Genomic DNA, 15,376 nt, shown 5'->3' with positions numbered 1-15,376 from the left:
CTCATGGGAGTGTTTGTGGCTAGTGGGTCAAAATGGAAGCCAGGGTTAAAGTTACAACCATGAGTACTGAAGTGTGTCTCTCTCTCTCTCTTCACAGGATTTTAATCAAGGAGAAAGGAAAACAGAATCATCTGGGGAAAAAAAATAATATACAAGACTGGTAATAGTGGAAGATTTTTGCATTGTAGCAACTGTTTAAAACACATGGTAATGGACTCTCTAAAAGCTTAAAGGTGGTAGTGGGCATGTGTCCAAACATTTACTCACTTATTAGTTCTCTCAACCAAGAAACTCCTGCCCCATCCTCCCATAGACATGCCAAAGCCTGTCTAGCAAGTGAAGCTTTATGTGAAGGGTTTCTCACCACCCCCCCCTCACACTTTCTCTCTCTCTCTCTCTCTCACACACACACACACACACACAACATATGCCTATTATACACAGTGAGAACATGAACTACAAACATATGCCTATTACACACAGTGAGAACATGAACTACATAGGGCACAGCACACCAATGATATTGGACTATATTCCCTGATACAACTGTATAGAAGTAGACTACACGAATTCAAATTAAAAGAAGGTGGGCTGGGGATTTACTTAGTTGGTAGAGTGCTTGCCTCAAATTCACAAGCCCATGGGTCAATCCCAGCACCACAAAAAACAAAACAAAAAACAAATTAAACGGAGGTGGGGAGACCAGTCTAACACTACAAACTCTCTCAATTACACTTTTCAGTAAGGTTCAAACATAGAGAATAATTCATTCATTTGTTTGCCAAAATACAACCAGGTCTGGTACTTAGTTGATAAGGGAGACATTAGGGAGCAGATCAGAGAAGTTTTCGATGCTCCCTTTCTAGCAGGCAAAGCTTTGTTCCAAGCACTGACCAAAACAAAAAACAACAACAAAAAAGAAGGATAAGAAAAGAAATATGGCAGTCGGACGATCAATCATACCTTATATCATGCATTTGAGTTGCAGTTGTGTTTATTAATGTTTTGATAACATTGCTTTTTTTTTTTTTAAATTATCATCAACATCTATGAGGAATGGAACACTTTGAAAACCATGGCTCTAAACCCAGGTCTCAGCTAACCTCAAGATAAGGTGTGGAGACGATAAACCACTTGGCTGAGGGCCTGTGTTTCACTTTATATCGATGATATAGTGGAGATCAAAGCAGAAAGATCCTTGCTTATCTGGAGCTTACAAAGTCAGAAAAGTAGGGGCCAGAGCCCATCAACTGTCTTTACTCAATGCACTTTTCAAAGAGCCAAAGTTGTGGCAGTATCTTCGAAAGTTATTTATATGATTCTTGAAGGCAGTTTTCTCATTATTTGCCTCATAGATCCTATAGTCTAGAATTAGGTCGAGTAAATATTAATTTAAAGTCTAGTTTAGCACTAGAATAAATTGAATTAGCAGATGTTATCTCCAATATGCCAAATAGCTCTCCATATAGTTCATCATTTTTTCTTTGGGTACCAGGAATTGAACCCAGGGGCACTTAACCACTCAGTCACATCTCTACCTCTTTTTATTTATTTATTTTATTTTGGGATAGGGTCTTACTAATTTGCTTAGGGCCTCACCAAGTTGCTGAGGCTGGCTTTCAACTTTGTGATCCTCTTGCTTCAGCCTCCTGAGTAGCTGAAATTACAGGTGTGTGCTACCATGACTGGCTTGAGTTCTTTTAAGGAAAATAATTGTATTTATATTTAGAGAGAGGATTTAACAAAAATACTGCCTCTTAGGAACATACTAATATTAGGAAATTTATGGTACCATGATTTCTGTAACACTATAAGATCTAGTTTCTAAACTGTTTCTGGTAGAAATCAATTCTAGCAAAAAACAATCTTTAGCCTCCCAAACACCAACCCTACATCCTCTTCCTTTAGCCAGCAGTTTCCTCTGTACCATCAACTTAGGGTCCCCTTTCCTGTTTATAATAGCCCCATCCTATTACTTTGTACACTGAGAAAACATTTTGTCATGTCCTTTTTTCCTTTAGAAATGACCATAAATCTAGAAAGCTGTCTAGATGAGTTTGAAAAGCATTAAAGACCTTTTTGTGAATACACAAAAAGGATGACAGGAGAATATTAAAATACTGCACACCCCATAGAAGCTTATGACATGTTCTCTACAATGGCTGAGTCCTAGTACCTTTACTATTTCCTTTTCTTGAGATGCATTTGAAGTCCTCAAAAATAAAAGTACATCTAATAATTATTTCTAAAAGTCTTCATCTTGTATAAAATAAGTTGAAATATGAAAAGAGAACTTTAATTTTCCATCTTACAAATTTATTGTTTTCCTATTAAAATATTAACATTTCCAGAATCAAGAGAATTAAAGATAGTCAAAGGATTATACTATCCTTAATATTAGTGTGGGCCATTATTCTTTCTTACCTCTATCATCATATTTTCTTTGTTCTTAACATATATAGAACAAAATCAAAGGAAGAGCCTAATGCTATAATCCAAGAAAGAATAAAGAGAACACTGTCTCTTTTGCATTTAACAAAGAATGGTTCATTCAGTGAGCTACCTAAACCTTTATTTTCAATGCAGATAGTTTACAAATATGACTATCTGAGCATTTTTGGCACCCTTTATTCAACACATGCCAAATTTGGAACAGGCCAAATTATTCCACTTGGCACCTGACTGCTTAAAGGATACCTGCTGAAGAAATCCATGGCCTCAATACACAGACACCAGAGTGAGCTAAGAATGGAAAGCATTCTTGTGCATGAACTACTAATATTGGTAGATTTTATAGTAATTAAATGATCTCTAAAAACCCTTCAAACAATGTGTGTGAAGACATGATAAAAATAATATTAAACATATCCAAAATTTAAAGAAAAAATTTCCCCTCTTTTTTTGTGTGTGTGATATTAGGGATTGAACTCAATCCTCACATATGCTAGGCAACTACTCTACCACTGAGCCACAAACCAGACCCACAAAGATGTGCGAACACCAGGAAACATAAACTACAAAGTTATAGGAAGCAGAAAGAAAGCATCTAAGTCAGTGTTCAGTTAAGCAAACCCTGAATAAGAAACTTGCAGGCACAACCTGTCCTGTGCCTGACCCTGATTTTTATATATTAACATACTTATCCTAACAATGCTGATACTGCTCACAACAGTTTTCATATTTCTTTTTGGGGAAAACTTTCTGAAGTTGGCTTAGGAGGCATACAAGAGAACCAGTATCTCCACTTCATTCACATTTCAATTCTTAGCTAAGCTAAATATATTTGCACCCCTTCTGTAAATAACTTTGTTGGTTTCCAAAAACCGATGGAGATTAACTGCCAGCAAGATACTCATAAAACTGTGAAACAAGCACTGAGTGATTCCACCTACCATCTAGTTTTGTCAAGAACTTTAAAATGTGATGTGATTTGCTTATGGAAATGTATTGTTCACAAGACAGTCCTTTGCAGATTTAAGTGTAACTGTTTTAGCACTTAAATGAATAATTGCATGTCAAACTCCAAATATAGAGAAATTACATTTGCATTCATATTAGTTCATGTTATGTGAAAAAATAAAATAAAACCAGCAATTTCTTAGGGGCTGTAATACTTCCAAATTTTCCCTTTAAAACTGTCATTACAGAAAATTTCAAACACATCCACAGAAGAGAGAACAGTATAATGTAGCCACCATCCAGCTTCAACCACTAACAGCATAGTTAATTTTGTCTCATTTATATCCTCACTCAGTCCCTCTCCCCTGCCACAGAATTACATTAAAGCAAATCCCAGATGTCATACCATTCTCCCCCCCATTTAAATAATTCAGAACATGTCTCTGAAAGATAAGGGATGTTTTAAAAACACAACCATAACATTATTTCAAACCTAAAAACAATTAAAATTCCTTAATATCAAATATCAGTTAAGATGTGGTCCCAGTATTAAGTCTAAGAAAATGTCAAGGAAAATAGTATCTGGAAGATATAATATTCAAAACTCAAAAAGGAGCTGTACACTGCAATAAAAAGGACACAGGGTCCTCTTAAACTGGAGCTAGAGATCAGAGGCTTGAATGGAGGAATCCAGGAATGATATGACAAATTTCTAATATTGCATATGAACAATTTTTCTTTTCTTAGTTGACAGCATTCACTCAAATGTCAAGAAGCTTGAGACTCAAAGCATTTAAAGACTTTCTGCCCCTGGTTATGGTTATATGTGCTCAGTGCCACATCACTTCACATTGCCAGGAAGGATTAGTCAAGTAGGAAAGCAAATCCACCTAAATTAACTTAGAGATCAAATGAATTCATCTCAGCATTCACTGAGCAAGTTACTGGGTTATATCTTGAGAAACTAAGATGAATTTGACCTAATTAATTTATAGCATAGAAGAGGAAGGGTCCAAATAAATTAACATAAGCTATATTAGAATGTGATGGTAGTGGTGCAAGCTTTATGTATTTTTATGTGGACACATATCCAGAAGCAAAGAAGTTAATTCAGAAGAGGTTAAGGGGGAATGGGCATGGCCTGGGGTCCATAAGAAGATAGGAGAAAATTAGAGAACACCAATAATAGTACTAGCTACTACGATGCTTGTCAATGCCACCTTTGTGCAAAGATTTTCTTTACTCACTTGCTCATAGACCTGAATAATGTGTGTGAACACATTATTTAGGTTTTATTATTATAATAGGGTCTATACTCCCCTCACTGGACAGGGTGGGAGAAGGAAATCATAGTTGGAGGAAAAACAACTTATATTTAAGTCAGGTCTTGAGAGTTGAGCAGCTCATCAGATATGGGGAGAAGAGACTAGGTGAAGAAGGAAGGGAGGTTATTCCAGGAAGAGAAAAGCAAGAACAAAGGGGTGGAAATTACTGGCAGGTTAGGGAACCAGCAGTGTGGTGACCTCAGGGCAATGTGGGAGGGCCTGGCTGACTGGAAATGCTTGCTGGGACCACAAGATGGAATCCTGTTCTGTGGCCAGTGGAGAGCCAATAACAGCCTAATGAGTGTTCCTTGAATTAGCTGGATGGGTAGAGAAAGAAGCAGGCTATTTAGGATCCACCGTAATAGGCCAGAAGAAGTCTAAGGCAGTAGCAGTAGAAAAGGAGATGAGAGGACACATAGAGTATTTCAGACATTTCAGAAATGATTATTTTAAAAAAGGTGGAGTAGATATGGAAAAAAGTACCACACAAATTTCATTAAACAATGGCCTATTAGTATATTCCCAGTTCTGGAAAAAGAAAGGGAAGGAAGGAAGGAAACAAAGAAAGAAAGAAAAAGAAAATGTAGTAGAAATATACATATATGCTATATTTCAGAAAGAAGACATACATTCCCTTTGGTTGTAGGTAATGGAGAAGAAACTTGGGGAAGAAGTGGGAGAGAGACTTCTGTACCTTTGCATGCTAAAACACATGGACATATTAACTATTAGGTAGTCAAAAAATGTACAATGTGCCTCACCTGGCAGGCACATAGAGAATAATGAAAAGAAAAAGTTTTAGAGACAGACCAACCACTCTGAGTTCCAATTCTGGCTTCGACACTTTCTAACTATAGGGTCATAAGCAAATCAATTTACCTTAATTTCTGTTCTCTTATTTGCATAAAGGGACAATACTGGCTAATTCCTGGGTTGTTAGAACAAGGAAAAAATAATCCCATGCAAAGCATCTGGTAGAACAGCTAGAACAGACTAAATACTCAATATTGAGTAGCAATTTTATTATCAAAATATTTATTTGATGTGAAAACATTTTAATATGCTCATTAATTAATCCTATCCATACACCAAATATTTATATTATATAAAGTTATTAACTTAATCTATCTGATAAAGACTCTCCATTAGGTATGTTTCTGGAAATTTAAACTGAACATGTGATTTATTTGCATTTCTAGGTGGATGTTGGTTTTTCTTTGTCTTTAAATGTCATTGACTCTAAATTGATTAAAGTCATTATTCACAGACTAACCAGGTATCATAAAGCACCAAGAAAATTGATAATAATTTGTATCCTCGAGGAACTGACAACCCAGCAAGACAAACAGGTGTGACCTTCAAGTAACCATGACCCAGATTTGGCACAAGAGATGGAAACACTGGCAGGGAAGCACCCAATTCTGCCTATGCATCTGCTGGTAAGATGTTATGTCACATGTTGAGGTTACTCCTCAAGCATTTTTTTAGGCTCCTGGGTTCCTTTGGCATGATACATTATAAATTGATTGTAACTGTGGCAGTAAAGCATTTTCTGAGTGTTACAAAAGACTGGTCTCTCTCAAAAGCTATGCTACTTTTTTGAACAGCTACATCATTATTAAAGCATCATCAAACAAAAGTTTCTTTGTTATACATGGAGATGAATAATTTGAAACCATTTTCATATGAGATATTCTGGCCCAGATCTACCCTCCTCCCCAAAAGCCAAAGCCTGGCAGGGGGATCAGGGGTGTCGTGGAGAGGCAGCTGGAGTTTAGGAAAGATTTTTGTTAAAGGTAAGAAATAATGATGAATATCTTCCCTGGATTTCAAAAGAGTCAGTAAATGCTTTCTGCACAATGAAGACATAAGGCTAGAGAAAAATGCATTTCACTTTATATATGGCACTATGGGAAGAAAAAGTGGTCCTGGGGATGCTTAACAAAAACCATCTACATAATTATTCAAATATTTCTCTTTGACACAGATGGGTCTTGAGAGAAACATCAATAATTGCCTGTAGACAAACAACAGTAAAACTGCAAACAGTAATTTCTAAAGAAGCTTTCATTGATGCTGTAAAAACATTATGGATGTACACCTTGGAGGAATGACTGACTACATATTTCAGAAAGGGAGTCTTGTTTCTAAGCCACTGAAGAGTGCACACTTTTATATACCCCCTATTTACCTATGGGAAGCTCGGGCTACATTATTACATTTGAATGAAGTTTGGATTAAGAGGCTAATCTAAGACTATATATAGACAGCAACACCAATTTAATCTCCGCCCCTCCTTCCCCTCCCTATTCCATAAATCTCAAAATCTGAGTTACAAAGAGACTGGGAACTCTAGCAGAGTGAAGAGGCCCTTCCTTCCCCTTCCTCCAGGCTGTATCTCATAAATCTAGCATTAGTGGAAGTGTAAATTGCTTCCAAACATCCTTAATAGGCACCACAGGGCGATCAGGTCCGGTTTTCTCCTACAGCTTCCACAGAGGCCAAAAGGAGATGACAAGTAATGGGGGGGACGAGGTTTGCCAAAAGAAAACTACCTTCTCCGAGTCCTTTACCATGAGCTCATCTCGCTCGCAAAGGGGAGCTCTAGTCCTTACTTCTAGCCCAGAGCCCCAGTGCCCGCCTCCCCAGAGGTCGCATCTGGCTGTGCCACGCACGAGACCATGTGCACCCGCCACTTCCCACCGCGTGGTCGGCCCCCGCCGGCTAGTGCTCAGAGGATCTCCTGGGACGGCCAAATGTGGCGAGTCGGGAGTCTCCATCCCAGGGCACTGATACATGATACATGTGGCGATGAGCGGGCAGAATGGGGGCTTCTTTACTTAGGGGCAGGAAGCCACCCCAGGAGGCACATGCTTTTTCCCCCGCCTGCTTTGGCCGTGTGGAAGCCCCCGACGCGGTGGCGGCCACGGCTTCCCCAATCCTGCTACGTCTCCCGGTCCCATCTGGGCTTCCTCTTACCTGTCCGAGGAGGTAGCGACGACGCGCGAGGCTGGGGGCTGCGGAAACTCCTGCAGCTGCAGTGGCGGCAGCAGACAATGGAGGAGTGAAGGACAGACACATTGACATAGACACACGGAACCCAGAGAAGCTCCGCCTCCCGCACCGCCCCCGCCTCCGAGCCCGCCCCCCGCCCGGTTGCGCCACTACGGGGGTTTTTGTGCGTTTCTAGCGAGACTTGCAGAACTTTGTGCACGCCAGGAAGGCAATGTCGGACAGAGAATGCAGGATATAGAATTTTAAATATTGCTTATTCCCAGATAACTGAGCCGGACGTGATGTAGGCGTGGGATGGGTAAGGCGAATTTAATACTCCCCTCTAGTTTTTTTCCATTTGATTTTTCCCTCGTAGGCTGCTCCAATTGGAATCTCTTGTAGCTGCCTATTGCAGCTCCTCCTTCTGGCCGGGCCAATGACGCGCGGGGGTGGTGACTGCAGCTGGATCTGCGGAGTCCGCCTTCCCGGCTCGCCGGAGCTCGCTCCTAGCCCGCCAGCCTGTAGGAGCCTGAGAAGTGCTTCCGCGGTTGGCTTCAGTGCCCTGGTCTCAAGTTGCCTCTTTGCGGTTGACGTTCGAAACACAGGCACATCATTTCCTTTGTAACACTTCCTTTTTAAATCTTCAAGCTGGCTGGAGCAATGGTTCACATAAAGAAAGGCGAGCTGACCCAGGAGGAAAAGGAGCTGCTGGAAGTTATCGGGAAAGGTATGGGTGCTGGGCTTTGATCCGGGAGCTGCAAACTTGGCTGCGGAAAGTGGCTGGGCCCCAGGGGTGCCCCTGGTCCGGGTGAACCTTTTCTATGGTTCTGTGAAATTGGCAGTCTGGGGTCGGAAGAAAACCGTTTCTGGCTTTGGTCTGGGACCGGTTGCGGGGGCGAAGGTATGGTAGGCAGAAACACTGCTGTTACAGGTATGGAGCTCTGCAGAGGAGCGTCCTCTAAAATCAGCTTTGGAAACGTACGGATTTCCACTGCCCACCATAGACTATAATGAAGCATCCCCAGGGCGAGTGCCCTAGCGTGCATGTTCTTCAAAACTCCCAGGTGATTTTAACCACAGTTCGTCTTGGCGACAGTGGCCTGTTAGTTCCAGGTTATTAGGCGGGTATCTAAAGGGCCCTTTCGACTTCCGGAGGCCGAATTATCTGGATCCCTTGCTAGTCCCCGCCCTCGCTTTGAGGGTGGTGGGAGCTCGCACAGAGCGGGGTGCTTATAAGGGCTTAGAACTAGGTCCATAATTTGCCGCATTGAGGTTCCCTGCATTCAGGGCTTCCAGAAGCCCTGGTCGCCGCAGGTTTCTGCAGAGAGGCGAGAAAATTGGCAAGACGTCCACATCCACCCCTTTGCCAGTGTTAACACTGCTGGGATCTTCTAACCCCGCTCCTCAGCGCTTTCCCTTCCACCCTCCCTGAGCGTGTTCCACTTCCGCTGCTCGGGTTTGTAGAAAGGAAGCCACTGGGACGAGCCAGAAGCCATGTTTTGCCCTCAGTCCCAGAAGTGGACGTCCCAGAGGAGTTCTCTGCTGAATCTCGTTACCTGGCAGGTGACCGCATGACCGCATGCCTTTCCTGCACTGTCAAGGCGCTGGGACGAGGATGCGTGGGACTGTCGACATGATTAATGTGGTTTTAAATTCAAGAATTAGAAAGCCACGTCTTCCCTCAAATGGCAGAAAGGCCCAGAATTGCATCATAAGGCTGGCTCCCAGGATCCCTTCTTCTAAGTAGCGAGAATAAGGCCAATTTATTCTTCAGAACAACAAGGAAAGCCCAGATGTAAAGGAGGGGGAAAAAAGAATTTGAACTCAACAGGTGATGATGGGCTAAGCCCATTTGATTTTATCTCAACATTTCAAAGTCATTTGCAGCTAAATTTACCTTGTGTTCTTTGCCAGAATTGTGGGACTTTGGGTTGGGTTGTCATTGTTTGTACTGCACAGTTCTAGATGACCTATTTGGCATTACAGTCTTTCTGTTCTGTCTGTGAATAATCTCTCCCTGTCTTTGGTGTCTCAGAGATTCATTTCATAAAACATATGAATTCCACTTGTGTACCTGCTGTTTTTTGCTGGGCAAAAAGGGACAAAAGATCAACTCGCAGCCCGCCAAGGATGAGAATCCTGATTTTGAACAGGCCAGAACTATCACATATACTGTTAAAAGTGAAAACCAGTGAGCAGTTTTATAAACTAGGTCTCTGAAAGAGGAGGTGGGCATTCCCAGATAAATTCTAAGAGGTCCACCAGTTTTTATTCCAAAGATTATACAAAACAGAATTGATGAACATTTGCTCTTCTTAGTGCTGTGGTGTTTATGGATTCACATCATGGATCAAGTTGCATGAGTGCAGGATGCTATGTTTCATCACTTTTATTGGCCCATATCAATGAGAAAAGAACTGAAGTGGATTTAGTAGGTGATATTGTTCATAAATCAAGGTCTGTGGGCAATCATTGCCCTCATCATTGCCCTCTCAATATGGGTAATGGGAGATATGAGACGATAACAACTATAGCCAGTATGTTATTACAAGCAAGGCACAATTTTAACCACTATGCATGTATTAATGCATTTAATTTTGATGAGCTAGAGATTATTTTGTTATATTATTATGTTATAAGATTCCTTATGGGGTGGTGGTTAGCCATGTGGTCTGGTTTTGAATCTTATCTCAATCATTTATTACTGATGTGGCATTGTGAAAATTATTTTTCCTGAATTTCACCTTTTCCATGTGAATAATGGAAATAATAGTACCTCCCTCACAGCATTATTGTTAGGATGAAATGAGTTTGTATAGGTAAAGCACTTATAAAGCACTGTTATCTGTTGCTATGGTAAATATGTTAATTTCTTCTTCATAGACGATGAAAATGAAGTAGGAGAACTTTTAGAAACTTCACACAAATCCACTATTTTAAATGCATGTGATACTCTACAGAAATATATTTTTAGCTTTATATCTGTAATTATATAAAAGTCTATGTCTATGTTTTTAAATTAAGGCACTTTAAATGTTTTCATATAACTTTTTTTTTATACCTTATACCAACTAACAAGCCAAATGATTTCCATACCTCGGGTACAGATTCCTTCCAATGTCCATTTTTGGGGATTCCACTAAAATAATTATTCAGATATATACATACCTAGTGGCTGAGGGTGTAGCTTAGTGGTAGAGTGAATAGCCAGCATGTGTGAGGCCTGCTTTCAATCCTCAGCACTGCAAAAAGACAAACCTATACATGCCTGAATCTCATGATTTTCTGATGAACTGCTGGAAACAGAATGTCACAAGTTTGTTTCTCCCTGTTTGCTTTAGCTGTATCTGATGATCTTCAGTAATGACCTACGGACTCTTATCTGGATATTAGAAATGTAACAACAAGTTATATTGTGCTGCTCTGAATATGAAATAAAAAGAATGTCTAATATGTAACAAAGGCTTACAGTGCACCCATATAGGGCAAATCCTTAGTCCTCTTAAGAATCCTATGGGATGGATACTACTGTCTTTGCTTTGTATATGGGGAAGCTGAGGGTTTTGTAGGTCATGTTGGATTTCATAGTAGTCCTAAAAGGGCAGTAGTGTGGAGGAAGAGAAGATAATAACAGAGAATGTCACTCCTTGCACCATCTTTTCCCTGCTGAAATGCTGGTTTATTCAGATAAACTGATCAGTTTCACCTTAATGAATCAGGTTGTTTTGTATTCTTTTCTCTGTTTTGAGCAACCCAGAAAAGTCCTCAGAAGGAAACAAATTATTAGTATTACTTTCATTAGTTTAGATCTGTTAATTTTTTAGACACAAAAGTCAATATTTATTTAAAATAGCAAAAGAAATTGGATCTGTTAATTTTTTTTTTCTCCAAAGAAGGTAAAATTTGGCTGATATCGTGTTTCCTTTCAGTGATGCATCCTTACCTTAAGAATTTGTTAAATCATATTTAACACATTTCTGACTCAGACTATCACAGTTTATCTTTTAAACTTCACTGCAAGATATTGTTTGAGATGTACTATGGGTGGTAAGGAAAGAATAAAGTAAAACCTCAAAATGAGCCATGTTTCTCATTTCTATGCTATTCTGGACTGTTTATGTTTTCTTCCTAATATCATTAAATTAGGAACACTAAATTAAAAGCCAACACAAGGTTTTTTTAATTGATATTGTTGCTCATCCATTTTCTAAAACCTGTTTTAATTCCATAGAAGCCCACACTGTTTCAGAATTTTTCTCATCCTGGTCCTTGCATTTCAAAAGGCTAACCATAACCTATTGAGTGGTCTGTGTGAGTATGTGTTTTCACGTGTGTGCATGCACACACATTTGTGATAAAATAAATATGTGTTTGCTCTCTGCCCCCAGTTCCTGACACAATTCCTAAAACCTTCATAAACTCCTAAACAAGAGTGCTACGTGCATCTTTTGCTCTAACATTTGGTCTTTGACCCTGGTTACTGAAAACAGTTGCTAATGCCTTGGAATACCTGGGGTCACAGGAGTGTATTTTGTTATAATTTTATAATAAGTTGCCTCTTGGTGGGCTCTTAGATAGCTTCAGAATGGGGCTGGTTACTAGAGCCCAAGTCATAATTAGAATCTCTTGCCATCCTCCAGGAAGGACAGACGCGATGAAGATTGAGTTAATAATAGATTATGTCTGTATTGAAGCCTCCCTACGTATTCTTGAACTATGAGATTCAGAGAGTATCCAAATTACTGCTAGTTGGAACACCCAAAGAAGGTTGTGTCCCCCTTCCCATATACCTTACTGTCACATCCACAGCCCAGTTGTGCCAGTCCAATGGTAAGGTTGCTAAAAGACCAAAGAAAGTGCCCAGAGATGGTATGGGAGACGTATGACTTATTGGGAAAAACTTAAATCAATGACAGTTCTACTCCCATCCTTCAAAGTGCTTCACCAAGTAGTGTCTCTGTTCCTCATGGATTTTGTCCCATGGTGGCTGGCTAGGTGAATGACACATATCCTTACCACAGTGCCCTCAGTTCTGCACTAGTCGCCACTGACAGGGGTTTTATGTGTTAAGTTACAGAAGCAGTGACATCAGCATTGGCTTGCTTAGTTTGCTTATGTGACAAGCAGCCCTAGGAGTATTTTCCTGGCGTGCAAGAAGGTAGCTTTCAGCAGAGAGCACTAACTTGCCCCTAGTGTGCATGAGAAAGTCAGTGTCCTTCAAGATAATATATAGCTGGACATTTTGGCCCAGGCATGCTCTCATTTTACCTTTAACTTGGCTAGGTTTTGGGGAACATGAAGGAGGCATTCAGGGACATGGTGTTTTACTGTTCCCCCTTTTTTTTTTTTCAGAAGATGACCGTTCTGGGGATTGAACCCAGGGAACACTTTATCACTGCAGCCCTGTTTTGTTTTGTTTTTTTTCTTTGAGACCATGTCTCACTGAGTTGCTGGGCCTGGCTTCAAACTTGGGATCCTCCGTCAGCCTCCCAAGTCCCCCTTTTCTTTAAAGACAATACACTTGCCCTGTGTGTCTCTTCCACTGAGCTTTTCAGCTATATCCTTTGAAATGTCCTTTAAAATTAATAGGGAAATGTTAGTAAATGGTTTTCCCTGAGTTCTTTGAGCCATCCTAGGAACTGAGGAGGACACCCCATTGGTGTCGGCTGAGAATTGCTTGGTTTGTGGGGAAAACCTTTATACATTTGGAAATTTGGTGACAGAAGTGAAATATTGAGACAACTGAGTAAGAGTTTAGCAGGAGAGAACGGTTCATTTTTTTGTTTTTGTTTTGTTTTTCCCTTCATTACAGCTTGCTTTGCTTTGCTTCATTACAGATTTGCTTTTTTTACACTTAAAAAAAAAAAAAATTTCCTTGACCAAACAGATTAACTCAGATTGTTGGCTACTGGGCAAACATTTTATAGAATTAGCAGACTGTTTGCTAGTGAGAACCAAATGTTTTTGATCGTAATCCCCATCCTCACCTTGACATGTAGCAGGCTTTGACATGCTCACAATCCCTGTAGTGTTCGTACATATCCTGGCCAGAAAGAAAGCAACTGCAGTTAGTTCGCAATGGAGAATGTGAAACATCTTTAAGTGAAAATGGGATGCAGGAGTTTTTGTTCAGTTTTAATTCTTCTCTAGAGTTCTTTGAGAAAGTCTCTGACAAGAAGCCACAGGTATGGATAAGGTTAATGTAGAATTTGCTTACAAACTCAAATCTCCCCATCCCCATTCTACCCCCTGCCTTTTTTTTTTTTTTTAAGGCATTCAGCTAATGATACCAACTGACTTTAGTTGGAGTTCAGGGTCAGGAAAATGCACTCTTTACAAAAATAGCTGCTGTCATACTCCAGGGACATGTAGATCATTCTCTTGACATTTTCCCAACAGAGACATGCCTCTGTATATGGAGGGGACATTTCTGTTCCTCTGTTGGAGTGCAACACTCAAGGACTTGTCTAAGGGGCAGGTTGGGGAGAAAGAACATACTGATCTTCATTCTGTATTCCACCTTTATTCTGGAAGGCTAGCAGAATTTAGTATATTCTCGAACAGTAATTCTGAAATTCTGAAAAGCAGAGATAACCTGGTTGGGGGATGATACTATTCTTTATAATGTTCTTTTAGAAAAGAGGCTCATCTTATCCTTTCTCCCTGAGAACATCAATTTCTTTGTTCTCTTCCCAGTCAAACCAGAAATTATTTGGCAGAACATGTCTTGTATTAATGATGATAATCTCAACATTGTCTCCTGAAGTCACTTGATTCTGCCATTATGCCTTACAGAAGACTGGAAAAACCTGATAATCATGGCCCAATTTCAGTTGGTTTCCAAATTCACTGAGGACTGACCTTCAAGTTTAAATTTGATCATTTTTAGCATGCTGGTTTGAATATTGACCATAGAACATTTTCACCGGGCACCAGATTTTACAGTTTAGTTTCACCTAAGCATTTCCAAACCAAGCATTCCATTATAAACATGCATTAATTCACAAGACCTAGTGCTGACAAATTATATAAATACTGACTGCGTTTTGAATTCCAAGTATTACACTGACTAGAATTTAAACTGTAGATGGTGATTTGGATCAGATGCCCTTTAAGATTTGTTTCAGTATTAAATCTTATGCTTTGTGGTTATTATTATTATTATTATTTTTAGACAGAGAGAGAATTTTTAATATTTATTTTTCAGTTTTCGGTGGACACAACATCTTTGTTTGTATGTGGTGCTGAGGATCAAACCCGGGCCGCACGCATGCCAGGCGAGCGCGCTACCGCTTGAGCCACATCCCCAGCCCACTTTTTGGTTATTATATTGTAGCCAAAATGAAAATGTGGCTAATTTAACATAGTTTAAGGTCAGTTAAAGTAAAAACAAGATAACCTATTTTAGTTTCTATAAATCTATTTCTCTCTACTTTGTGAATAAACATTATGTGATTGGATGCCTTATTTTCTTGCAACCCAAGGGCTGACTGGTCTTAGTTTTACAGATAATCCTTTAAAGTTTATTATTTTGATATGTTTAATTCTAGTGGTAAATAATCTTAGTTTTCAACTTTTTTTCAGGTACTGTCCAAGAAGCTGGAACACTTTTATCCAGTAAGAATGTTCGTGTTAACTGTTTGGATGAGGTAAAATGA

At 39.8% G+C, this 15,376-nt stretch overlaps 2 protein-coding genes across 3 annotated transcripts in view; one reads left to right on the top strand and one right to left on the bottom strand.

Moving 5' to 3' along the window:
• Bzw2 (basic leucine zipper and W2 domains 2) overlaps positions 1–7,833 on the bottom strand; it is a 56,212-nt gene extending 48,379 nt beyond the window's left edge. The window contains exon 1 of the mRNA XM_046463644.2: positions 7,704–7,833. The gene's annotated coding sequence lies outside the window, so the exon portion shown is untranslated. The remainder of the gene's footprint in view (positions 1–7,703) is intronic.
• A 356-nt stretch (positions 7,834–8,189) lies between these two features.
• Ankmy2 (ankyrin repeat and MYND domain containing 2) overlaps positions 8,190–15,376 on the top strand; it is a 36,190-nt gene continuing 29,003 nt past the window's right edge. Inside the window, exons 1-2 of one of the 2 annotated variants that reach the window (XM_046463624.2) lie at positions 8,190–8,445; positions 15,303–15,367. In XM_046463624.2, coding sequence (XP_046319580.1) covers positions 8,379–8,445; positions 15,303–15,367 — 132 coding nt within the window. In that variant the 5' untranslated portion in view covers positions 8,190–8,378. Of the gene's footprint in view, positions 8,446–9,150; positions 9,550–15,302; positions 15,368–15,376 lie in introns of those variants that run through there. The other variant, XM_046463625.2, reaches the window with a different exon arrangement.

The sequence above is a fragment of the Marmota monax genome, unplaced genomic scaffold, assembly GCF_021218885.2.
Source record: "Marmota monax isolate L192 unplaced genomic scaffold, Marmota_monax_Labrador192_F-V1.1 WCK01_AAM20220418_F8-fsc00057, whole genome shotgun sequence".
In the NCBI taxonomy this organism is placed as follows: Eukaryota; Metazoa; Chordata; class Mammalia; order Rodentia; family Sciuridae; genus Marmota; species Marmota monax.
Note: the sequence above shows the minus strand (reverse complement) of the source record. Positions and strands in the feature narration are given on the sequence as shown.